We start from the raw sequence: 25,836 nt of genomic DNA, 5'->3' as shown, positions 1-25,836 counted from the left end.
TACAGGAAGCTTTTCCCAAGCCTCTTTAATTCTAGTGTCATCATTCTACTTATGCACGACACCCACAGTTAATAATTTTTCCAGTATTAAATTCATCTGTTTACTTACAACTACAATCTATTGTTTTGAGTTCTGCCCTCTGGGTCCAAATATAACATGCTTAACCCATCTTTCATAAGGTAGCCCTTCAAATAACTGACAGCTATCCTGTTCCCTTCTCCTTTCTCCCTGCCCAGCCTACTCCCCTGCCCACCACCACCTGCAAAGTCTTCCTTTTCCAGGCTGAATATCCCTTGTTCCTTCAGTAACTCATATGGCATCCATTCTAGCCCTCTTGTAATTCTATTTGACCTCCTCTGGATTGTCCTTAACCTTTTCGATGCCCTTTCTAGACTGTGTTGTCCAGACCTGGGTATAATAAATTGTCTATGTACTCCAGATATGATCTCACCAGGGCAGAGTCCAGTGGGAGCAACACTTCTTACTACTATAAACTGATTTCTTCATTGACTGGCAATAATGGACCAAGTTTATAGTCGTAGTCCAAGTACTGGTCAGCGAATGTTCAAACTGCTGTTGCTGTTAAATAGCAATATATAGATGGAATTGAAAGCTTGCTAAGACATATTGCAAGACAAGTCAAAAGAATGGGGCATAGCTTGATGTCCTATTTATTATGCACCAAAGTAGATATTATCATTGTCTTCAATAGCTTTTGCAAAATCAGAACATTTTACTATTAAACACCCCATGTTTAATTAGCCAGTTCATTATAGAAATGTACAGCTAATTTGATTTGATAATTAGAGAAGTTTTCTGAGATATGTGAACAGCAGTTACTCTCCTGGAAATATTTCCTGAAAACTGTATGTTTTCTTTTCTAACCTTCAACTTAGGATCACAGCTTTGCTACTAGAGGCACTGAATTTTTTTGTGGAAGAAAAGTAAACAGTGTCCATCTGATCTCATTTCCCAGTCATATGCCCCTTGTATTCACACATTGAGGACTGTTGCTTTTTTCCCCTTCATTTCATGGAAACTGAGCTTTCTTCTTATTGATTTTTAAGTAAATATAGGGAGTGGATGTCAGTTAGTAGCAATGGCTCTAATATATAACTGGACAAACTTAGCAGAGATTTTTTTACATTTGAAATGTGGTTATCCCTGGAAGAATTTGGTACCTTTTGCTGATGCCAAAAATCACAACTTGCTTCATTTAATTTTTCCTGGTGTAAAATATTTAAATGTTGATGCAGAGATAGTTGTGGACCTCCAAGTACATTAGGAGAGATTTAATCAAATGGTTCTTATTCTTTCATTAAGATGTTTTCTGTCATGTTGCTAACTGAAAAATAAATGCATAAAATAGAGTATCATTATCTTCAGTTGGATCTCTTTTCTTTTAGTTCAGTATTTAGCTCTAGTTATCTATCTACACAGTGTTGAATACTGTTTCTATAATTTTGGTACTACAAGTCTCTGACACAGAATTTAAATTGATAAAGCATAGTCATCTTTTTAGAACTTAGTAAAGATAGTTTTGATTGATATAATTAAGGATTTAAGTGGTCTTTAAATTTCTATAGTTGCAATTTTTAAAAATTTAAAAATTAAAAATTTACTGGCTTACATTACATTATATTGACTTACTGATGACATTACAGTAACAGAAAAATTATTGAAGAAAAAAATAAGACAAACACCACCGACACCCCCCTCCCCCAATCCAAGTATATTTGTTGGAATATTGGTACCAGGTCTTAGAGCAGCACAAACAGTGCACAAATGGCCTGTATATCATTTCCAGAGCATGCGTCTTTTGAAAGCAGTTTTCTGTAATCGTCCAGAATGGTGATGCTTTTCAGCTAGAAGAAATTCTTCCCATTCACATTCAGAGCTATGATCACTAACTGCATGTTTCCCCGCTTCTTATTTTTCCCGTTTATCCTTCTCTTTCTCTCCTTTCAATCTTTCCCTGTTTACAAATGTTTTTGCTTGTTTATTAACTCCCTGAGTTCACCCTCTCTTTTGTCTGTCCTCCTTTTTTGTTCTCCTTCTCATTGCTTCCCTATTTGGTAAGATAGATTTCTATAGCCAACTGAGTGTGGTTGTTATTCCTACTTTATGCCAATTCCGATGAGAATAAGTTTCAAGCATTGTCTGCCATTCTACTCCTATGTTCCCTTCTACTCTATTGATTCTTACATGTATCTTCATGTGAGATATTTTACCTCTAACTTTCTCTCATCTTCTTTCCCACTGTATTACTTTTTCTTATCCCTTGATTTTCTTTTCTTTTGGAATATCTTCCCATCACATTTAACTTCCTCCCTTCTCTCTGACTATATATGTTCTTTTCATTGCCTTAATATTAATGAGGAGAAATTCTTGATGTTAGCCATCTTACCTTACTAACCTAGATATTCAGATTTTGACTGTAATTCCAAACAAGACCAAGATGAAAAGAGGAAAATTCAATCAATTATCTGTGCAAGTATTTAGACACCAAGTCATATAGAGCAAATGCTGGGGTGATTGGTTGAATTTTTTTAAATGACTGGTTTTGTGCTCTGTAAAGATGGGCCAAGATCTACCATAGGTTAATAAAGAAAGAACTTTAATGAATGGCAGCTTCTACTGTGTAATCCTAGTTCTTTATGCCTTTGGTAACGTCATTAAACTTTGTATCCTGAATCTGAATAATAGTAATGCCCCTCAGACAAGATGTGGGAAATGGAAAAGGGCCTATTCATTCCAAATATATTCATTTGGTTCAAGTAAAGAATAAGTGGCAATTAAGTTTTACTTTTATTTTAAGATTTAATTTTAACTTAAGTTTATTTCTATGTTTACAAGAACTTAATACAGGGTATTAGTTTAAATTATATTTATATTTGTGTTAAGTGAATAAAAGTGAAATAATTAATTAACCATAATAAATTTCTCTTCAACAGGAGTCCTTTGTATTTGAACCTAACTGCCTTTTCAAAGTGGATGAATTTGGCTTCTTTTTGACCTGGAAAAGTGAAGGAAAGGTAGGATAAAACAAAAACTACAGGTTATCTGTAGTTTATTTTACAGATAGTTTTTAAATTCTTTCACTTTAGAGATAAACCAAGGCAAATGCCAAATGTGCCAAATGTGTTGTTAAGAGCCATGGAGTATAAATATAAGCAAAAAGATAGGACCTGCCCTCAAGGAGAAAGCATGTTCTAATGGGGGAAGACAACCTATAAAAGGTAGCTACAGAGTGGGAGAGGTGAAGGTTGAAGGTTATGGTGGCAAAATCTAAAAAGTAAAACATGTCTGTTCCCTTCCACAAAATGGAGGTTACAAGAAGAACTCACCAATAGGGGATGGAAACCAGTTAGACCAAGGGAAAGGAGAAGGTGATAAGACAATGCTACACAAAAGTTAAGGGAACGTAGTAACTTCCCTTAACCTGAGTCTTGAATTTCAAATTTTAAAATACATGAAAGTCTTTGCAGTTTAATAGTCATGTTGGTTCCTGAAGTGGAAAATTGTGTTTCTTGATTATTTCAGGTATCAGAAAAACACAATCCTCATTCATTTTTATTACCTCTTCCTTTCACATGAGTCTAACACTATCAAAAATCATCATTATTAATAACCACTTGTTGAATACCTACTATCTAAATGTTGGGGGAATTTTATTAAAAACACACATTGCTAGAACTCAGACTCATTTTTTGCATTTCTCATTGCTTTCAGGAAGGACAGGTATTAGAGTGTTCCCTGATTAACAGCATTCGTTTTGGATCTGTACCAAAGGTAACTTATGAATAGTTTATGCTATTCTTTTAAACAAATAGTGTTTCATTTGGGAAGTAACTGTGGATGGAATGCATCAGCCATTTACCATGAGGGGAAAATAACACATATTGGAAATTATGCAACCTTTATGATTTGGTCCATTTTAAATGTATTATACATGGCTGTATCAAAAGCTTGTTTGCCTATCAGAAAGGGGACCCCTTGGGGATTTCAGGAGCTATTTTACTTCTTTAAAAGTCTTTGCTGGTCATTTTCTGTTCATCATTCAAGATACTTTTCCTTTGACTGGAAAATGAATTTGACAACTAGTTTACCTACCTCCTTTTTTTAGTTTGGCAGAATAATTCTCTCCTGGACCGTAGTTGAAATGGAAATTGAAATGGCTTATATAATTCCTTGTTTGAGCACCTGTGCACTAAAACATGTTGACTTACTTTAAAGGCTAGATTATGTTGCCTTGCTTTTGGGGGGAGAATGACAGAGACTGTAAACCTATTCTCTTTCCTAGGCTGGATATGTTTGAATAAAAAGTGTTCTCATTGATATGGAGATCATAAAAGAAAACATTTTCTGTTATAATATTTCAGTTTTTTCACAAAGCACAAAGTACTTAACCCCTTCTCCATAACTGACAGTTTGGTAGAAATATGACATCAATCCAAATTCGTTTTTATCCTTGAATAGATTCAGGGACCCTATTGTATTTCTGTAAATTGGGATGTGCTTTAACTTTTCTAGTTTCTCTAGAAATAATAAACCTTTCTATTTTCTTTTTAAATCTAATTTAAAGAAACCATAACTTTTGAAGACAAAGAAAATTTATCCTGTTTCTTGGGCTGTGTCACAAATTTTAATCTCTCTTGAATTAACATGGATAATCTGTTGTGGTAAATTAACATAGGTTAATTAGAATCACTTAGGTGAAACTATTGCAAGATTTCATAGGGGCAGATTTTAAATGATATGGACATAGATAAATTTTATTCAAATGTTCAAACTATTCATCTGTGTTGGCATTAAATCCAAAGGTGAATACAGGAAAGGAAGAGACCCTCCCTAATGTCAGGTAGATACTGGCCCCTACTTTCCAAAGTCAAGAATATTGCCCTATGATAGTGATTACCTTTATCTTATTTGGATTGTCAGTACAGTCTTTTGTCATTAAAATATAAGAAAAAATAAATTTTCAGGAAAGTCCCCCAGATTCATTCCCCCCATTGGAATTGTTCTAACTATGTATACTTGGCATTTACCACATCAGACATTGTTATTTCATTGTTCCCTAAGTACTGTGCCATCTAATTAGTTTTCTTTATGGAACAGGATCCCAAAATACTAGCAGCTCTTGAGGCTTTTGGAAAATCAGAGAGTGATCTGGAGGGGAGGATAGTATGTGTCTGCAGTGGCACCGACCTGGTGAATATCAGCTTCACTTATATGGTGGCAGAAAATCCAGAAGTTGCTAAGGTATGCTCCCTTTAAATAATGTCTATATGAGTATTTATATATACTTGTGAGATTCTTTTCCTTTGCTGGTATGTTTTTATAATAAACCAACATAAAGAAATACTATTTTAATGTATGGTTCACATAATTAGGGCAAGTCACTTAATATCTCTGGACCGTACTTCCTCATCTATGAAATTTGGGATATATTCTAAATAATATTTTCTAATTCTAAATCTTATGAATTCATGCCCTTTAAGTGTTGGTTTTATACAGTGCTATATCCTGGACCCTCTTTTCTTCCCCCTCTATACTATTTCACTTGGTGATCTCACATAGTTCCCACAGGTTCAATTATCATCTCATTGTTACTGATTTTCAGTTCTATTTTTCCAGCTCTAACTTTTCTCCAAACATTGGGACTCATGTCTCTAATTGCTTATTAGACTTTTGAAAATGGATATCCCATGGACATCTTAAACTAAACATGTTCAAAACTGAGCTTGTTATCTTTTCCTTAAAATTTTACCCAATTCTGAATAGCTCTATTACTATTGGGGGGGTACCATCATCCTCCAAGGTGCCCCTAAATATACAACCTAGATGCCATCCTTAATTCTTGTCTGCCAATATCCAATTTATTTCCAAATCCTATAGAATTGACCTTCTTGACATCTCTCATTCACACCAACTCTTCTCCTTTGACACTGTCACCAACCTGACATAGACATTCATCACCTCATATCTGGACTATTCCAGTTGCCTCCATAGTGATATCACTGCCTTCAGTTTCTCTCCTTTCCAGTTCATCTTCCAGTTGGCTGACCACTTGATCTTACTAAAATACAAATGTAACCATGTTTTCCCCTATTTAATAAATTCCAATGACTTCCTATTGCCTCTCCCTTCAAATATAAAATATTCTTTGGCTTTTAAAAATCTTTATAATCTGGTCTCTTCCTACCTTTTTAATCTTTTTATATATAATTCCTCACTGCATATTCTGTGATCCAGTGAAACTGAATTCTTTGATGTTCCTCTAACATGATACTCTGTCTCCTTACTCCAGACCTTTTTACTGGTTATTTTCCTTACCTGATCTCCAACTTTTGGCTCCTCTGATTTCCTTGAAACTCCAGCTAAAATCCCACCTTCTTCATGAAGCATTTCTCAATCCCACTTAATTCTCATGCCTTTTCTCTGTTGATTATCTCCAAAATCTTATATGTAACTTGTTTGTGCATAACTATGTGCTTATTGTTTCTTTTATTAGACTGTTAATCCCTTGATATTAGGGACTGATTTTGCCTTTCTCTGTCTCTATCTCCCTAACTTTTTGTTATTATTCTAATATTCTCTTATCTCTGAACTCAGGTTCATTGTAATCATGTTTAGGACTCCCTTTTTCAAATAAGATAGCATATTTAAAAAGAATTTTGCATAGTTCCTCACACATAGTAGGAGACTTATACTTATTCTTTTCTCAATACTTAAAGGATACATTTATGCAGGGAACTGAATCTCCAAAGATCCAGGAGCCTGACATTCAGTGATCTTTTCTCTTTTCCCCCCAGGACTAATGTAGAAGAGAATAAGGAACTCATAGAGTCTTAAAGCTAAAAGAGTGCTCAGAAATTATACATTTATTTCACGTGGCTCCTAATATTCCATTACATTCACATAGTGTGGTCAGTCCTCAGTTGGGTGGGGGAACATTTGTTTTGTTATCAATCCTCTGGAATGCTTGTCTTGTGACCTGTCCAAGTTCATAAAGGTAGAGATGATAGTCATCAATAGAATCTCAAACACTACATAGTAACTGGTATTCAGAGAGTAGGCATTTTTTGGTTGTTTATGCTATCAGTTAATGATGATTTAATATATTGCAAGGAAGTCTAGTTGAGTACTCTTTCTACCACATCATGATACCTTCAGGATGAGTGAAGTTTGGGTGCTGTAGTTAGTAAGGGATAATTGAGCTTTTTTAAAAGTGGTTTACTTTTACAAAGCTTTTTTCATGTAAAGTAGCATTAATAGGACACATTTTGCTGAAACCAGAATTCCTCTGCTTAGGATGCTGCACATTCTTTGAATGATTTGCTTAACCCTATGGCTCTAAACAAGAATTTGTACAAGGACACAGCTTTCTTTCTTTATGCAGTTAAATTTTTCATATTACTAAAGATGATGCATTGTTCCTTCTTTCTGCAGTCATGCTATGCACATCTTTCCACTCAATCATTGCCATAGCAACATTTATATTTTCAAATTGACCACTTTCAGAATACTATATTTATAATCAAGGTGTAAATTATATGGTATACCAACCTTAGGAAAGTTAGCTTGTGTTTGTTATTCAGTTGTGTCATGGGTTTTTTTTACATTTTTTTCTCAATTATTTGTATTAATTTTTAATATGTTTTCTGAAATTATGAATCAAATTATTTCCCTCCCTTCTCTCTTCCCTTCCTCAGAAGCAATTTGATCTGAGTTATACGCATGTGATTATGCTAAACATATATATATATATACATATATATATATACTATTCAAGTTGTAAGAGAATACTCATATAAAGTCAAAACCTCTGTCTGAAAATACACAAATAAGATAAAATGAAAAACAGTATGCTTCAATCAGCATTCAGATAACATCAGTTCTTTCTCTGAATGCGGGTAGTATTCTTTGTCCTAAGTCAGAATTGTCTTGGGTCATTTTATTATGAAGAACAGCTAAGTCTTTCACAGTCCATAGTCAAACAATATTGTCGTTATTATGTACAATGTCCTTCTGGTTCTGCCTACTTCACTCTGCATCAGTTCATGTAGATCTTTTCAGGTTTTGCTGCAATCATCCTTCTCATCATTTTTAATAGTGCAGTAGTTTCTATCACAATTATATACCACAGTTTGTTCAGCCTTTTCCCAATCGATGAACATTCCCACAATTTCTAATTCTTTGTTATCACAAAACGAGCTGCTATAAATAGTTTTGTATGGATAGGACCATTTCCCTTTTTTCCCTTATCTCATTGGGATACATATTTGAATTAGTTTTACTGAATCCAAAGATAAGCACAATTTTTTAGCCCTTTGGTCATAGTTTCACATTGCCCTCCAGAATGGTTGGATCAGTTGTGTCTGATACTTTGTGATCCTGTTTGGAGTTTTCTGGGCAAATATACGGCAGGTGTTTATAATTTCCTGCTCCAGTTCATTTTATAAATGAGGAAACTGAGGTAAACAGGGTAAAGCGATCTCCCTGGGGTCATACAACTAGAAAGTATCTGAGATCAGATCCAAACTCAGAAAGATGAGTCTTACTGACTCCAAACTTGGTGCTCTATCTGATGTGCCACATAGCTGCCCTATTAGACTGTGTACATTGTTTCAAGCTTACTTACTTACTCACTAAAATGCTGTCTTATATGAGACAGCTTTCCCAAACCCTCTTAATGCTAGTGTCTTCCGTTTTTGATTATCTCCAATTTCTCTCAAAAATAGCTTATTTGTAAATTGTTGTTTATGTGTTATCTTCCCTATGACACTATGAGCTGCTTCAGAGCAAAGGCTACCCTTTGCATTTCTTTGTTTCCTTAGAACTTAGTTCAGTGCCTAACACATAGTACACATTTAACAAATGCTTGTTGATGGGCAGCAATGATAAAGGTGAGCGTTTATAGAACTACAGGATATTAGAAGTAAAAGAATCATTAGAGATTATTAACTCCATAGGTTCTTAATCTGGGGCCAGTGAACATGTAATAGCATTACAATATAGTTGTTTCCCTTTGTAATCTTTCTTTTTATTTTATTTTAGTTAAAACATTCTGAGAAAGGGTCTATAGGCTTAGCAAAGAGGTACATGATATAACAATGTTAGGAACCCCTGATGTGATCGTCCTCATTATTTTATAGGTGAGAAAACTGAACTTCATGGAAGTTAACGGTCAGTTGGGATACTAGATCCCCAGTGAAATCATGATGCCACACCCTTGAATAAGTACAACTCTGAGACTGAAAATAATTATTTCATAATAGGATTTCTCTTCTCCTGAGATACAATTTCTATCAGTCCTGGAATATTTTCAGAAACACAGATATAATAAATAGCTAAACTATGTTATAGTGTCTGAGATTAGTTATGAGTTCAGTGAAGAGAGAAATCAGTCTGAGTTTGAGTAGTCGAAAAAGTGTCCTGGTGGAGGTTGAAGAAAGTTCATCAGAGACAGAAATCTTGAATGGAGTGATAAAAAGGCATTGAAGCCAAAATGAGCACTGTGAATAGGATGAATAATAGGACATTTAGTCTGAGTTTCTCATAAGAAGAATAAATTTTAAACCCAAAAGCTGAAGGTGATGTTGAACTCCTTTTATTCTAGTATTCCAAAAGGGATGATCCGCCCAACTTGATACCTAATATAGTGTTTGGGACACAAAAAATACTTAGTAAGGTTTGCTGATTAACTGACCAATCAACACAGACTCAGCCTGCAAAGAATATGACAGTAATTCCACTGTTACTGGACACAGTAGCTCATAGTGAATTCCAGGAATGGTATAATTCAAGGAGAGATAGGACGGGTCTCCAATTCTATGTCTTTGCAAAGCGAAATATATTCTTTCTCAGTTTTCTTATCTGTAAAAGAGGGATAATAATAACACTTACTTCCAAGGAGGAGCATGAGGATTAAACGAGATAATTGTAAAGCACTTAGCAAAGTTCCTGGTACATATTAAGCATTATATGATACTATTATTATTGTTATTATTATTCCACTATACCTTGCCAAATCCAAGCCATCGCTTATATTTCTCCATTTTCTTGGGATTCTTTTTTACCTGTTAAAGTCCTAATTCACAGCCTCTAAAATGTAGTTCCAATGTGAAGAAAAACTTTCTACCCAAAAAAAACTCTCCAGAAATGGAGCAGGCTGCTTCAGGAGGCAGTTTGTCAAAAACTACACTGGAGTTCTTCAAACAAGCCTAGGTGATCCCTTGTCAATGTGTCATAGGAAGGATTCTTTTTCAGGAATGGTTAGGACTGAATGACCATTGAAACTTGGCTTATCACCAAAGTATCCATTGACAATCAGGATTTCAACCCACTTTCTCTGAATCCAAACCTAAATGGTCTTTCCATTGTACTTAACTGTCTCTCAATATTAATAAAGCTTCTATAAATGTTTCTATTAACTCTCTTAATACAGCAATACACACACATATATAAACTTTAATGTTTGTGGCTTTGTGATCACAGCTCTGCAAAATGAGTTTGCAGTCAACTAAATCCCTAATTTTTTTTATTTTTTATTTTGGGTCTGCCTCCCCCAACATATGAACTGCTTCTGAACTCTATGGAACTCTTATAGAAAAGATGAAATGATGTTGATACTGATCCCTCCTACTACCATCAAAGTGTCCAAATGTAGCATGTACTATTTCTTATATAAATTTATTCTAGGTATTATTACCACCCAGGAGAGAGGCAGCAGGAGTGGATAAAGGGTTGGACTTAAAGCCAAGAAATCCAGCATTCAAGATATACCTTTAAAACTTACTGGATATGATCCTGGCTGCCTCCCAGTACTTTGAGCATTTTTCTAAGACTGAATTTGCATTGGCACTTGCCTTTAAGTCCCAGTTCCAGGGAAGCTGGACAATGGGGATTCCTTGAATTGCAGAGTTTTGTAATACAGTAGGGTTAAAAACCAGTAAGGTATCCATGCTCAGTCCATCATCAATAAAGTATTATATTGCCAGCAGGATGTTAACAAGCTAAGCATGGTTGAACCTACCAAATATAAAAAAAACATAGCAGGTCAAAGATTTCTGTCACTCAGAATCGGGGTTAGGACCATAAGTGGCTTCCAGCATGTCCAAGGGAGTTCAGTTGGTTTTTAGTCATATCTCATTCATTGTGGTTCCATTTGTTTGTTTGTTTGTTGTTTTTTTTTGGCAAAGATATTAGAGTAGTTTATCTTTTTCTTCCCCATATTTATCTATAAAATAGATAAATAAAAATAATAAATGAGTTAGCAGAGGCTGAGAGATAAATAGACATTAAGTAAGCAGATAGATAACTAGATAATAATTTGCCAAGAAAATGCCAACTTATATTAGTAGAAGGGATTTCTCATGTGTCTTGGACCTCCCCATATCAGTGCCATCACTGGTCCAGGCCTTATATTTATTACTTAGTTATTGTCAATGATACATTTTAAATCCCTTTACTTAAAACTAAAAGGGAATCTCATGCTACAGTGACCTAAATGAGGTACTTTGTTACATCTTCCCAACTCTTTTAGAGATAAATTCTTTAAAACTCAAATATTAATAGTATTGTCTAACTGATTTCACCTGTTCAAACCATGATTGCCACCTACTTTCCACTTCTATAAAAAAGGCTCTTTTATATATCCTATGCGCTTCATTTTCCTGGTTACAGAATAGGAATCTTGATCCCTTTTTCCTTGTTCATATAGGTGTCATGATTAAGCAAAATGACACTTATCAAGCCTCAGGGTTTCTTGGAAAAGAGGTACTAAATAAATGCATAATACCATTTTGTCTACATCACTTGTGACACTGAAAGTGCTTGTGGTTTCACTGTTCAAATAGAGTGGGTATAAAAGATACCTCATTATTTGATATTTGTTCCCTTTTATTTATCTGCTTAGATTATTGAAACAGATTGTATGTGTGTATCTATATATACATATATACATATATGTGTGTGTATAAACACTTAAATGCATATGTGTGCATATATATATAGTTCTTTATTAATGTAAAATTGCATTATGCAAATCTGACTTTACATAAAGAGTTCTAGAGGAAATATGCATTTCAAAAAACCCCTATATTAACTTTAAAGTATAGTACTGTCGCTTTTTCTCTATTCCTGCCCATTGGCTGGGCACTCCACAACTTCTCCAAATAAAAGTAAAAGAACCAGCATTGAGAGAGAAAACATTTGCCCCACGCCACCCACTATCTGTCTTTTGTATTCCTGTCCAGTCCCCTGTATCTGCCTCCAATACTTTGTTCTTCTTGGTTCCAACATGTTCCTTCTCCTTCTCTTTTCTCTTTTCTATCCCTGGGACCAAAACTATGTGTTGGGTCCTTCCTTTCATGGGCCAGTGGCCCCCTGACTCCCATTCCCCTGTCCTTGAACAAATTCATATAATTTAATCCACAGAAAATATTTTACATAGAGGACTACCAGAACTTACCACTTAAAGTGAGAACTGGCTGGGTATCTATGTATACGTGTGCCTCTGTGTGTGTGTGTGTGTGTGTGTGTGTGTGTGTGTGTGTGTGTGTATTTATTCACTTCTAGTCAAGTTACTATTCCTTCTCTGAAAGACTTGGCCAAATTCTAATCCCAGTTTTTATACATGTTTATTCTTCTTAATACCTCATCTCAATGGAGTTAAAGGGAGCTATACAACTCTAAGAAAGGATGAGAAAATCACTTGCCGATATAAAAATCGAGTAAATGGCATGCAACAGCAGTTGACAAGAAATGCAGATATGGGCTTCCACAGTGTTATTTTTTAAGTCACTTTTCAGGATATAACTGGTTTTTAATGAAGAACTGATGACAATATTGAAGATTTTAACCCTGGTACCTAAGCTTTCTTCCAGTGTAGATAATTATATTCTGCTTACCCAAATCCTTTCTTAGTTCCTCACTGGAGAATTTAGTGTGAATTTCTTATCCTTAAAAAGCATTCTGGTTTTATATATTGATGCCCAAATTGCAGCCACATATATCCAGGGTGCTTTAGGGAAAGTAGATGAGTGAGTGATCTTGATACCTCACTGTGTCTGATATCATAAAATGAAATGTGCCACAGAGGCACATCATTTGTTACACTTGGGTCTTAAATTCTAATAACATATTCCTGTGCCCAAAGCTTTCCCATGAGCTATAGGAAGCATTCAAAGTAAAATATCAGCATTCAACATACATTATTCACATGCCAATTTCATTAGTTAGAAAAGCCACTCTGCTTTCTTGTTTTTATTTTATTCTTCCCAAATGTAGCCTAATCTATACAGTCTTTATCTCTGGTGAATTAAATAGAGTTTGGATATCTTTTTTATTAAGTTTCAGCTGGCACTGAACATCAAATTGATATCACAGGTTCACTGCACATGAAACTGAGATTCATTCATCATTTTAAAAAGAAACAAAAATCTTTTATTGTAATTCTTATTTTATACCATTTGGTTTTCCTTTATGTGGAAAAAAATAAGCTGTTGTTATAAGGTTCCAAATTCAAATGTTTAAATATAATTTAACAACCTCTACACTGCTTATTATACCTAGTACAAATTGTAAAAATCTATTGAACTTCCCAAAATGAACTTGCCAACAAAATTCTCTGGATAATTATATGAATTAATACCTCAGTAATAAAATAACAAAATAGAATTATTTTCTTATGTATATAAGCTGACATAAAAGAAATCTCATTTGAGTTGAGTTGATAAAATATCAAAATTGAATTCTACTTAGTTGTGGCAGAAGGGCTTACAAAGCCATATTGGGTTACCCAAGCTGGACAGGTCATAGTAGAGTTCTGAAAAAAGGTGATCCACTAGAGAAGGAAAAAATAAAGCACTCCAGTATCTCTGCCATGAAAACCTGGTAGACAGTGCTAATATATGACACTGGAAGATGAACCTCTCAGGTGAGAAAGTGCCCAATATGGTACCAGAGAAGAGCAGAGGACAACTCTAAGTAGCTCCAGTACTAATGAATCAACTGGACCAAAGAAAGAAAACTCAGCTGAAGATGTGTCTGGTGTTGAAAGGAAAGTCATATTCTGTAAAGATCAATATTGCATACATACCTGGAATGTAAGATCCATTAGCCAAGGTAAGCTGGATTTGAGCAAATAGAAGATAGAAAGATTTAATATGATATCACAGATATTATTAAATGTAAGTGGACAAGAATGGTGAATTTAATTCAGGTAATCACCACATGTATAGTAGTGGAGAAGAATCTCTTAGAAAAAATGGAGTAGTCCTCATAGTCCATAAAAGAGCAAGAAAAGCAGTATTGGGCTATTGTTTCAAAAATGTCAGAATGCTGTCTGTTCAAATCCAAGGCAAATCATTCAACATCACAGTAATACAAAACTATACTCCAACTACTGATGCCAAAGAATCCAAAGTCAAATAGTTCTCTGAATACCTACATCTTTTAGAAATAATACCCTCAAAATTATCACATTCATCAGAGGGATTGGAATGCTAAAGTAGAAAATCAAAAGATTATTGGAATAACATGTAATTTGGTCTTTAGAGTACAAAATGAGGGAGGGCAGAGACTAATATAGTTTTGCCAGTATAACTCAACTGTCATAGTAAATACTCTTTTTCAACAATTCTATACATGGACATCACCAGATGGTCAATATTGAAATCATATTAATTATATACTTACTGCCAAAAATTAAAATATGCTATATACTTTCAGTTAAAACTAGAACTGCCTATGACTCAGATCATGAACTTCTTTTTGCAAAATTGAGACTTAAATTGAAAAAAAGTTGGAAAAATGATGTCCCTAGAGGTATGAGTTAAATAATATCACTTATGAATCTTTAGTGGATATGATGAATAGATTTAAAGGATTTCATCTGGTGGAAAGAATGCCTGAAGAACTATAAACAGAGGTTTGCAACATTGTATAGGAAATGCCAAAAAACATTTTTTCAAAGAAAAACAAAAGCATTTACAAATAACTGAGAAAAGAAAGAAAGCAAAAAGCAAAGAAGAAAGGGAAAAATTTGTAAAGTGAATTCATAATTTCAGAGAATAGCAATAAGAGATGAGCAAATTTTCCTTAATGAGTGATACAAAGAAATATGACAAAACAATTGAATGAAAAGACAAGAAATCTTTTCAAGAAAGTTAGAGATAATACCACTCTGATGACAGAAAGTGAAAAAGAATTAAGAAACCTCTTGACGAGATGAAAGAGTATAAAAACTGGCTTGAAGCTTATCTTCCAAAAAACAAAACAAAACAAAACAAAAAAACCTAAGATCTTAGCAACTGGTCTCCTTCCTCACTTCCTGGCAAACAGATAAGAAATGGAAGCAGTGTCCTATTTTATATTCTTATGCTTAATGCTTATTGCTGACAGCAACTGTAGCTATGAAAAAAAAAAAGATACTTGCCCTTTGGAAGGAAAGCTACAGCAAAACTGGGAAACATACTAAAAAGCAGAGGTAGTATCTAGTCTACAAATGTCAATATAGTAAAAGCTATGGTTTTTCTAGTAGCAATGTGTGGCCATAGAATTGGACCATGAGGAAAGATGAGTGCTGCAGAATCAACACTCAAATTGTGGTGCTGGAGAAGACTTTTAAGAGTCCTTTGGACAGAAAAGAGATCAAATCAGTCAGTGCTTAAAGAAATTAATTCTGATTATTTCCTGGAAGGTCAAATACTGAAGTTGAAGCCTAAAAAGTGTGGCCCCATAATGAGAAAACAGAACATATTGGAAAAGACTTTGATCTTGGGAAAGAATGAAAGCAAAATGAAAAGGGGACACCAGAGGGTGAGATGGATAGATAGTGTCATGGAAACAATTAACATGGCCTAGATAAACATCAGAAGATGATAGAAGGGCCGCATGTGCTATATATGTGCTATATAAGCTGTGGGGTCAAATAACCAGACACTTAGAGCAGACATCATAAACAAAGAATCCAGCCATGATTTTGTTAAGAAGATTGAGAGCTCATAAAGAGAGAGGCAAAGAGTTCCATTGGACTCTCTATTTAATAGAATTCTTTGAAATCAGACCTGCAAAACAATGTTGTTTTGGGCCAATTTCTCACCCAGAGAGATAAATTTATTAAACAGAACTGCATTTTAAAATAGTAGTAAGGTGGAATTTTAACTATTATCTGCTGAAATGTGATAATATCTGATATTTGTATTGTCCATTTTCCAGAGATATTAAAGAGCCTTGGAATGTAAATCTATGAAACTATACTGAGGCTGTTTCTTTCATTTCAGTAATCCATTGCCAGGATAGCCTAAAGTCCATTAAAGAACAACTGTGTGCATAATATCCCAACTCAAGCCACCTGGGAAATTCTCTGAGCCTATTTCTTCATCTGTAAAATGTGTGTCATCATCTTGATCTATTTACCTTACAAAGTCCTTTACCATGTAGGATTTTATAGCAATGGGTAAACTTAAGAGGTTTTTTTCCCGTTATATTGTGTTAGTTGATATGCAAGTAATACAATATTTAGTTGCAATCATAAATGAATTTATAATCTACTTGTAGAGATAGTATGTATTGTGAATGAGTGAAATAATTTTAATGAGAAAAGTACTAAAATTAGTTAATAAATAACTCAAGGTTAGGTTCATAACAATATATATTACAAATTTAAAGAAGAAAAAGATCTATGTGGGCTGGAATTGCATGGTAGACAATATGGAGGATATGAGTTGTCAATTTGACTTTGAAGGAAGTATAGAGTTTACATTATTAGAGATGAGTAGGGTGGGCATTTCCAGAGATAGAAATGAGTAAGTCATACTTAGAGTTTGTAAAAGGTAGCTTGGTTGCAATCAAGCATCTTTTTGAGGTTTAGTAAGAAATATTGTTAGCTAAATAAACTGTGATCTTTTAATTCCCCTCAACTTCAAATTTGCTGATTATTTTAGCAATTATATTGCTAAAACATATAGTTATCTGGTTAAAGATGACTATAATCAGTCAATAGAAAACAAGAAACTATTGGAAAGTTTTGAACAGGAGAGAGATATAATAAAAGTTGTAGAGAAAATCAATCAGATGCTGGTGTATAACAGAACTAGAAAGAAAATGGATTCCAAGAGACTTGACAAATGTGTTCTGTTATGGGAAAAGCATCATATAAGGCACTGAGAAAAATAGAAAATTACTTAAAACATCATTCCTTCCTATTCTTTATGAACTTGGTTATGATAGTATAATAATCTAGGTGAGTTATTAAAACATCTAATCTAGAGACATCCTATGACTATTAGAAATGACTACACCAACCCATGTTCAGTGCCTTTGAAAACAAAAATTTGTTCCACTTTTTCTTTAAACCTCATCATCCGTATTTACAAAGTAATGTAGCCTGGGGGAAGGTAGGTGGCTTGGTGAATGGAGAATCAACCTAGAAATGGGAGATGGGTTCAAATGTGGCCTCAGATACTTCTTAGTAGTGTGACCATGGGCAAGGCACTTAATCTCCATTGCCTAGTTCTTAGTGCTCTTCTGCCTTCAAACCAATACACAATATGGATTCTAAAAAGAAAGATAAAGTTTTAAAAAACAAAACAAAACAAAAAATCAAAATAATATAGTCATCCCTTTACCCAGTTTAAATATAGATTGGCCACTAATGAACTGAAATGTGTTCACCAAACCTTCAGCCTTCAAAATTATAAATGTCACATTTCTCTAAGCTTTTCAGGTAAAGATATTTACACAATTAGCTTGTCTTTTCAATTTCAACTGTGGCCATATTAAGTCTATAAAAATAGCATTGTTGATAATGAAGAGATGAGTCAATGAGTGTCTTGTCTTATATTCATCAACTTTTAATGCCCAGTTCTTTCTAAATAATGATATTTATACTCATTTGTTTTATTGCTGTGTTCAGTTTGGAAGCTATTCATTAAATTGCCTTGTTTTTCATGAACCTTATCTAGACAGAATTGTGAAGCAAATGAAGCTGTTTTTTTTTTAGCCTCCTAGTACCACTTTCAGGTTTTCTTTTATCTGCTAAGCCTCCTCTTCCTTGATGCCTTTCCAGATTCTTATCTCCATTACTCTATCCTCTTTTTAGCTTTCTAGATATCCCCACTACAGTGTTTCACCATCTTTCTTATGTCTCTACATTATCCCTTATTCTCTCCTCCTTTACTCCTCAAAACTATTAACCCCTTACACCTCAGCTAGTTAGTTGTCAGGCAGTGAATTGACTAAGATTTGAATGATTGACAGGTACCTAATATATTAAATTTTCTAGGATTATTTGTATTTTGATGTCATATTTACTCATTAAACAGTTTTTAATCATGTAATTATGGAATCTTATCTTAAAATAAACCTTATCTAGCCCCTACCAAAATCATATCCAGCAGTTCATTTAGTTCAGCAAATACTAAATGCTTACTATGAGTAAGACATTATGCTTGGTATTAGAGGTTCAAAGTTAAAACAATGAAAAACAATTCTCGCCCTCAAGGAACATATTATATTTCTTTGCATTTAACCAACATCACAAGACTCCATAATTTACTCTCCAAAGGAGTAATGTGAATGATAACTGTTTAAATAATTAAGGAAAGAGGGTGAGATCAATGTGTACCATGAATGGAAGCAGTTAAGAAGTCTATTGGATAGAGCAATGGACTTATATTTAGAATGTCCTGAATTCAAATCTTATCTCAGAAAATCACTAGCTAACCTCTTAGCTTCAGCTTTCCATCTATACAAAGGGGATAATAATAACAACTACATCACAGAATTCTTGTGAGGGTCAAACATGGAAATTATATATTTTATGTGTTTTGCAAACCTTAAAATATAATCTAAATGTCATCTATTATTTTTGTTTCTAATAATATTATGAAAATAAGAAATGCAATCCTCCTGGAAGATATGAAGAGGAGATGCAATGTGAAAGATAAACACAATTTAGATGAGCAGAGAGGAGAGGAAAGAACATTTTAGTCAAGGGGGAAAGTATGTACAAAGCCTTGGACCATGAAGTAATAACAAAATAACAAAGAAATTATTATTACCTAAACAGAAGTTTGTTCTGGGTGATCATGGAGAGCTTTGCAGGAATAAGCAGTTTAGAATTTAGCTAGTAGGCATTAGGAGGTTCTTGAAAGTTTTGACTGGGAGAACGGAATTGCACATCACTGAAATGGGATATGTGTAAGAAAAATAAAGATGAGAAGGAGGGTATGAACTCAAAGCAGAGAACTTAATTTATTATGTCATCTGACATTAGTCTTTCAGTGGTATGTATTAGTCATAATAATCTAAAAGGGATAATAATTCTTATTCAACTAGAGTAAAGATCAAAATAAACATTTTAAGTTATGACTTCAGAAAAAAAATTAGTTCATATTAGGAATGATGACGGTCCAGACTAGGACAGTGACAGTAGAAATAGAAAGGAGCTGATAAATATGAATAAATACTTCAAGAGAAGGAATCAGAATTTTCTGATGGTAGATAGGGATATACTTATAGTATAAAGGAGAGGAAATAAAGGATGTTTCAGTATTTTCAGCTCTAATGATTAAGATAATTAGTTTTATATATATATATATATATATATATATATATATATAAAGAATAATTGGAACGGGAAGCTGGTCTGGGCAGAAAAATGATGTTCCCAGCAACATTACTATATGAAAAGAATATATATGTATATGTATATATAAATATATTTAAATATAAATAAATAAAAAGATAATGTAGACATGGAAGGTAATTTGGGAGCACTAGTGACATAAAGATTAAGAAAATGAATGAATGAATCTCCAGTCTCAAGGAGCTCTCTACTTAATGGCACTAACAGAACAAAGCTGCATGTGATTGTATTCTCAAAGAGACAGTACCTGAAATGAACAATTCCCCCTGTAGGAATTCAGACTCGAAAAATAATGATGATCTTGTCCTTCACATTTTGATAGTGTTTTAAGCTTTATAAAATACTATCCTTGCAACAGCACTGGCGGGCACTACAAATAATATTACTTGAATTATTGTTACTATTATTCCCCATTTTCCTTATGAGGGGAAACTGGCTCATTGAGGTTGACTCATTTACTCAAGGTCACTCCACTAGGAAGTATCACATCACACATTCGGTCTGTATGTAAACTCATCTCTTTTCATTATACTTTCTCTGCCTGTCACCTCAATTTGTATATTTTGTATTTGCTTTCTCCTTTTTAGAGTTCAGAGTGAATATAAAGCTTAATGTACAGTTCTTTGTCTAAATTAACTAGATTCATTCTTAAGTAAATCTGCCTCTTAGAAATTCTCACTCAGAAATCCTGAACTAGATTAGAAGAGCTTTGACAGCTCTTTCCAAGGTGTAAATCTTTTGCATCAGGAAACAGATTTTACTTAGTGCATATGGAATGAGGAGCTTTCCACAGCCAGCTCACTCTGACAATCATCAACATTGAGTAGTTCTTGTGTCTTCAGCAATTATTGTAACTTGCAAAGACATTGTAGACTTTTGAATGGGCATTATTGAATCACTGACACAATGAAGGTAGTAGCATCCATTCCTCTTTTATGGTTCCTTCACAAGGATAGCAATGGTAATTCAGGAGGTGAAATATGAAGTCAGGAGGGGTTGACAACTCTTTGTTGGCCATTCTCTTCTCCTCAGTGTTTGAAGGTGAGAATGCCTTGTTTTTTGGACTACAATGTGCCAAGAAATGGTCTTTTTTTCCAGAAAATGTTTACCCTCCTGACAATTATCATTCAAAACCTAATCAGAAGTTTACTATGTTTCTGATGGCTCATCACTACTGTTCTCTTCCAAAAAAAATTTTGTGTATTGTAGATACTAACAATAATTTGTTTATTCTATTTTTTGTATTTCTAAATATTTTGATAAGAGGAATGCAGCATTAATTTAGTTGGAGTAAAACGACATATGAGTATTTTATTTGGGCGCTTCTGGAAAAGGAGTTTTTATTAACCTTAAATCCCTACTGAATTTCAACATGGGTTTAGTGTCCACTGTCAGGCTGATGTTAGGTAAAATTCATTTGGATTTAGCAGGTTAGGGAGCAAATTAAGAGAGACAGACAGAGAGAATTGGCACATTTATAAAGCATTGAAAATATTCCATGTACTGTACATAGTCCTAGAGATACAAATATAAATAAATAAGACAATATCTCTCAAGGAGCTTACATTCTCATGGAGGAAGACAAAAAATAGAGAACAAAAATTGCAGAGGGGAAGCATGGATGTGATAAAAACAATCCTGTTTCTGGCCATGATGAAGTGAAAGCTCACTTATGGGAACTCAGTGTCCCAAAGGTACAATCTGAGTTTCCAGGCTAGTAATGGGTAGGAGGGAATGATTGCCAGAGTGGTATGGAGAGATCCCCCAAAAGTCAAAGGTAGCATTAATATTTTAACAGCAAGCCCAAATGAATGACAACATTGGCAAAAACAGAAAATATTAAAGAGGGAGCAGGTTTTGTGGAAAGATAATTCTGTCTTGAACATGTTGAGTTTCAAGTACCAATAGGACAAGCAGTTGGAGATGTCCTGTGGGTTGATTAATGTGTGATTTTGAAAGAAGCTCAATGGAAAGGTCAAGACTCCATATATAGATTTGAGAGTTATCTGCATAGAGATAATAGCTGAAACTTTATGAGTTAATGATATAATCAAGGAACCTTTATTTTCTATATAGATATAGATATAGATCATCTGTTAAGTTCCTTTCCAGCTTTGAATCTCATGATCCTATAATTCTATTATTTAGCAATAAGGTACCTCCAGGAGAGGCATCTCTTACGTCTTCATTTTGTCAAGTAGTTACTGCTCTGCATTTGTAGGGAAAGTTGCCTCATTGGGAGTTTTCTAGGTCAGTAAAATCAGGTCTGGCACCTCTCTCCTCACCCCACCAAAAACAAAATAACATAAGGATGAAAAGGGCATTTGTTGATGATCTCCAAAAGAACTTTCTAGCGACAAGGTCATTGTCTCCTATCTGATTGAAGAGGTTGTTTGCAGAGATCATTCATCCCTCATCAACTGTCCTTCAATAACAAATGGGGTCACAAAGGGTCCTAAGTGACTGAAAAAGCCTCAACGACAAAAAGAATGCCAAGGTCAAGGAACAATAAGTAGAGGCAGTTTAGAGAGGTTCTAATATATCTGAAGAGCAATACTGTACAACAAGACTAGAAAGAAAAGCCAAAACCAGATTGTGAAGAGCTTTAAAGGCTAAGCTAAGGAGTTTGTATTTATTCTGGAAGTAAGGGTGAAGAAGGAATATGGCAAGTGTGGAATTAGAGGCTCAGGATTCAAAACCTGAATCTACTACTTACTACCTTTGTGACCTTTACTTCTTTGTAAAATGAGGGTTTTGTACTAACTTACTTCTCAGACTCCTTCCATAATCCTAAGATTCTTGGCCCGGGAATAGCAGGTTCAAAGCTATGTTTCAGCACAAACATCAAAACTAAAATTTCCATGCTGCCAAATTAAGTTAGTACTGAGACTACTCTACAGGTGTACACACACACACACACACACACACACACACACACACACACACACACACACACACACACGTCAGATTTAAGATACAGATCTTAGAAGATAGACACTGAACTTTGCATATATTGAACTGATTTAAATGAAATGATTTTATTAAATCTAATATCAGTTTCTTCATCCACATACTGTGAATTATTTGCTTAGTTCTTATATAAATGATATGCCATCCAAAAAAGATCGTGGCTCAGCAGCAAAAATAACTCTTGAAAATATTATTTCTTTACATTTATATAATCGTTTAAGGCTTAAAAGGAGACATCTAGGTGGTGCAATGGATAAAGTGCTGGGTCTAGAGTCAGGAAGACCTGAATTCAAATCTGACACTACCCAGCTGTGTAACCCAGGGCAAGTCACTTAACTCTATTTGCCTCAGTTTCATCATCTGTAAAATGAGCCAGAGAAGGAAATGGCAAACCACACCAATAACTTTGCCATGAAAACCTCATATGAGGTCACAGAGTCCTATGCAACAGAATGGCTCAACAACAAGAAGAGGTTTAAAAAGTCATTTCCTACTAACAGCTTTGTGAAATAGCTATCAGAGATCATAAATTTAGTGCTAGAAGGAATCTTAAAGCAATCTAACTCATTTTTTTAAGATGTGGAGATCAAGGCTTCAAACAGGTTAGGTGACTTGCCCATTGTCACAGAGCTAGTGAGTATCTTATGGTAAGTCTGAACACAGGATGTCTGTCAATGAATCTATCCAACTCCACTACTCTATTGCACAATCACAAACTTTAAGAAATTAAAGGATCAACTCCGTAAGGTCCATGTAAAATACCAGCACTGCAGTCAGCCCTGTAGATAATTTTTACTTTCAACAATGAACCATAGGTTCAGTGTCTTGGGTAAAAGATCATTAATGCATTTCTCATAATTTACCTAGTATTAGCCTCATATATTATAAGCAGTTTTAGTTGGAACCTGCCTAATAATTGAATAATGCAAAAAAGTAGGTGTACACTGCCCTATTTGTGCTTAAAACCAAGTGCTGGTTAGAGGTGACCTATGGAAAGCTACATAGTTAGGGAAAAGTACATAATGCAGGGTCTTTTTTCTCTCTCTTTAACCACAATCATAGCTGACAGGTCAAAGAGGTGGAATCTTATAGTCCCTTGACATTTATTTCATGGGGACATTTTAACTGGAGAAGTTAGAGTATATGTCTTATTGATTGATTTTGAAGGAAAATTCTTTTTTGAAATAAACACCATTGATCATTAAATGTGTAATCTTTGGCAAATTTGTAAATGGGGGCACTTGCATTCCTCCCTCAAAGAGTTATTGTAAAGAAAGCATTTTTTAAAACCATAAGCCTGTGTAAAAGATGTCTCAAAAGTGTTAATGTGGTTTTAAACTAGAAAACTTATTGAAGCTATTATAGCTTAAAAACCACATTAAGACATTTGAGATACTTTCTATATTATTATTCTTACTTACACTCCATATTTACTCTTCATCTAGCAGTGTTCTGCCTATAGGATTTGATTCATACATTTTGGTAAATGAATAGATATAAAGAACAAGGTGATTAGTTTAGACATAGGTCCAAGTTGTTGTTCAGCCCTTTCAATCATGGTCAGCTCTTTGGGATCTCATTTGGGATTCTCTTGGCAGAGACACCAGAGTGGTTTGCCAGTTCCTCCTCAAGTTCATTTTATAGATGAGGAAACTGAGGCGAACAAGGTTAAGTGACTTGCCCACAGCCACATAGCTAATAAGTGTCTGAGGCTGTTTTTGATTTCAGGTCTTCTTGACTCTACACCTTAGTATTCTATACAATCTTATTGTGTCTTTTGTTATAGAATCTACTCAGAAAACACAAGGAATAAAACATAGCCAATTCTCAGAGTTGTTAATGAGGATTAATGAGATGGGTATGCTGAGACTGTGGAGAGAAAACTAAGTGGAAAGCAGACATAAAGATGATTTATACCAAAAGCCTATTTATGAGGAGAAAAGGGAGTTTTTCCTAATTTATTTAGTTAATTTAGATCATCTGAATTGATTAGGTTATATCTTGGCTTTCTATTCCATTCAGCCTCCTCAAAGTCAGAAGCCAAGTGCTGAGGTATGTTCCTAATATATCCTATTCATATAGCATCACTATCCTGCCGATGTAAATACCTGACATCTTTCAGGACTAATTGTTCAAATTAGGTGCCATCCTGAGGTTTTTACAACATTTTATTGAAACATTCTGAGAATGCAGGTGATTCACATCCTTGCTTATTTTCAGAAATTCCAATGAGACATCTGTGTGAAAATTTCATGTTTCTGTGAGTCCAGAAAGGAAAAATTATTCATCATCCATTTCACTAATAATATAACATTGGCAGAGAACACTAGGCTAGAGTTCTACTGACATCTGCTGGCATTTCACCAGATCATTAAAAAAACAACAAAGCAAAGAATTCAATAATTTGTTGAGATTTTACTATTATTTTCTTTCGAATGTAGGTTTCATATTCATTTGACAAGATATGGGAAGAGGCTACAATAAGGATGAGTTGAAGAGATTATGATAGCCAATGAAAAGGTTTATGTCCTTATGACATGATCTAAATGAAATAGTATGTCACAGTAAAGCAAAGCATTTGCTTTTCTTATTATCTTTTCATAGGTTCTACCATAATCTAGTTGTTACCTGACCTCAAGAAAATTCCTTCCATGGGCCTCAATTTCATCAGCTGAGGGCAAGGGCTAATAGCTGACTTCATCGATTCACTCCCTATGTCCAGCATAGGTATACGTCATAGAGTAAACATTTATTAAATACTAGTTTAATTGAACTATATCTGTGAAATTATATAGTTCAATCAGATTGATCAGACCATTTATTTTGAAAATATCAATGCCATTTTATTATAACCTCAGTCACAAAATAAAAGAGCCATTACTAAATTAAAATATCTCTAACACCTTCTCCAGTTATGAAAGTATTAAAAGTCCCCTAGGCACTTCATATTAAAATGAATTAGATTCTATAGACCTAATCCAGAAAATAGTAAGTTTTGTTTGGGGAGGAGGATTGATTAGAGAGAGCAAAGATAACTGTCTTCAAATATTTAAAGAACTGTCCTATGGAAGGAAGAATTAAACTTATTTTCTGGTACCAGAAGAACAGAACTAAGAGCAATAGATGTCAGCTACAAAAGGCAAATTTAGGGGGGAAATTACCAATAATTTGAGCTATCTAAAAGCAGGATAAGATGGTTTAGAAAGGAA

At 34.3% G+C, this 25,836-nt stretch overlaps 1 protein-coding gene across 20 annotated transcripts in view; it reads left to right on the top strand.

Moving 5' to 3' along the window:
* PLCB4 (phospholipase C beta 4) overlaps positions 1-25,836 on the top strand; it is a 470,050-nt gene that overhangs the window by 318,954 nt on the left and 125,260 nt on the right. For all 20 annotated transcript variants that reach the window (XM_056813908.1, XM_056813900.1, XM_016427842.2 and 17 more), the window contains 3 exons: positions 2,955-3,035; positions 3,733-3,792; positions 5,119-5,262. In XM_056813908.1, coding sequence (XP_056669886.1) covers positions 2,955-3,035; positions 3,733-3,792; positions 5,119-5,262 — 285 coding nt within the window. The remainder of the gene's footprint in view (positions 1-2,954; positions 3,036-3,732; positions 3,793-5,118; positions 5,263-25,836) is intronic.

Source organism: Monodelphis domestica, chromosome 1, assembly GCF_027887165.1.
Source record: "Monodelphis domestica isolate mMonDom1 chromosome 1, mMonDom1.pri, whole genome shotgun sequence".
NCBI classification, from domain to species: Eukaryota; Metazoa; Chordata; class Mammalia; order Didelphimorphia; family Didelphidae; genus Monodelphis; species Monodelphis domestica.
Note: the sequence above shows the minus strand (reverse complement) of the source record. Positions and strands in the feature narration are given on the sequence as shown.